Genomic DNA, 351 nt, shown 5'->3' on the forward strand with positions numbered 1-351 from the left:
TGGGGTGCTCAGGAGGGGAAACTGAGGCACGGGGGGGTTGTGTGTGTGTGTGACAGAGCCCCCCCTGCCACCTGGATGGGGGCAATCAGTTTGGGATGGGGGGACAGGGTGGGGGAGGAGGGTGTGTTTCCCACCCTCCTCCGTGTCCCCCCCGGTGCTGGTGGTGCCCGTTTGTGCCACCCGCCCAGTATTTTTGGAGCGGCCGCAGGGCTGGAGCGGCGCCCGGCCGTGCCTGGCACGGGGCTGGCACGCGGCGTGGTGGCACTGGGACACACACACACACACACTTTTCCTCCCTGTCCCCTTCCTGGCCGTGGCTATGGACCCGCCTGGTTGGGGGGGGGGGGGGGG

At 69.2% G+C, this 351-nt stretch overlaps 1 protein-coding gene across 1 annotated transcript in view; it reads left to right on the forward strand.

Moving 5' to 3' along the window:
• Positions 1-319: 319 nt before the first annotated feature.
• The window catches only part of HDAC5 (histone deacetylase 5), a 37109-nt gene continuing 37077 nt past the window's right edge, over positions 320-351 (forward strand). The window contains exon 1 of the mRNA XM_014958916.1: positions 320-332. Within this exon, the coding sequence (XP_014814402.1) occupies positions 320-332 (13 nt within the window). The remainder of the gene's footprint in view (positions 333-351) is intronic.

The sequence above is a fragment of the Calidris pugnax genome, unplaced genomic scaffold (genome assembly GCF_001431845.1).
Source record: "Calidris pugnax isolate Ruff unplaced genomic scaffold, ASM143184v1 scaffold335, whole genome shotgun sequence".
Lineage (NCBI taxonomy): Eukaryota > Metazoa > Chordata > Aves > Charadriiformes > Scolopacidae > Calidris > Calidris pugnax.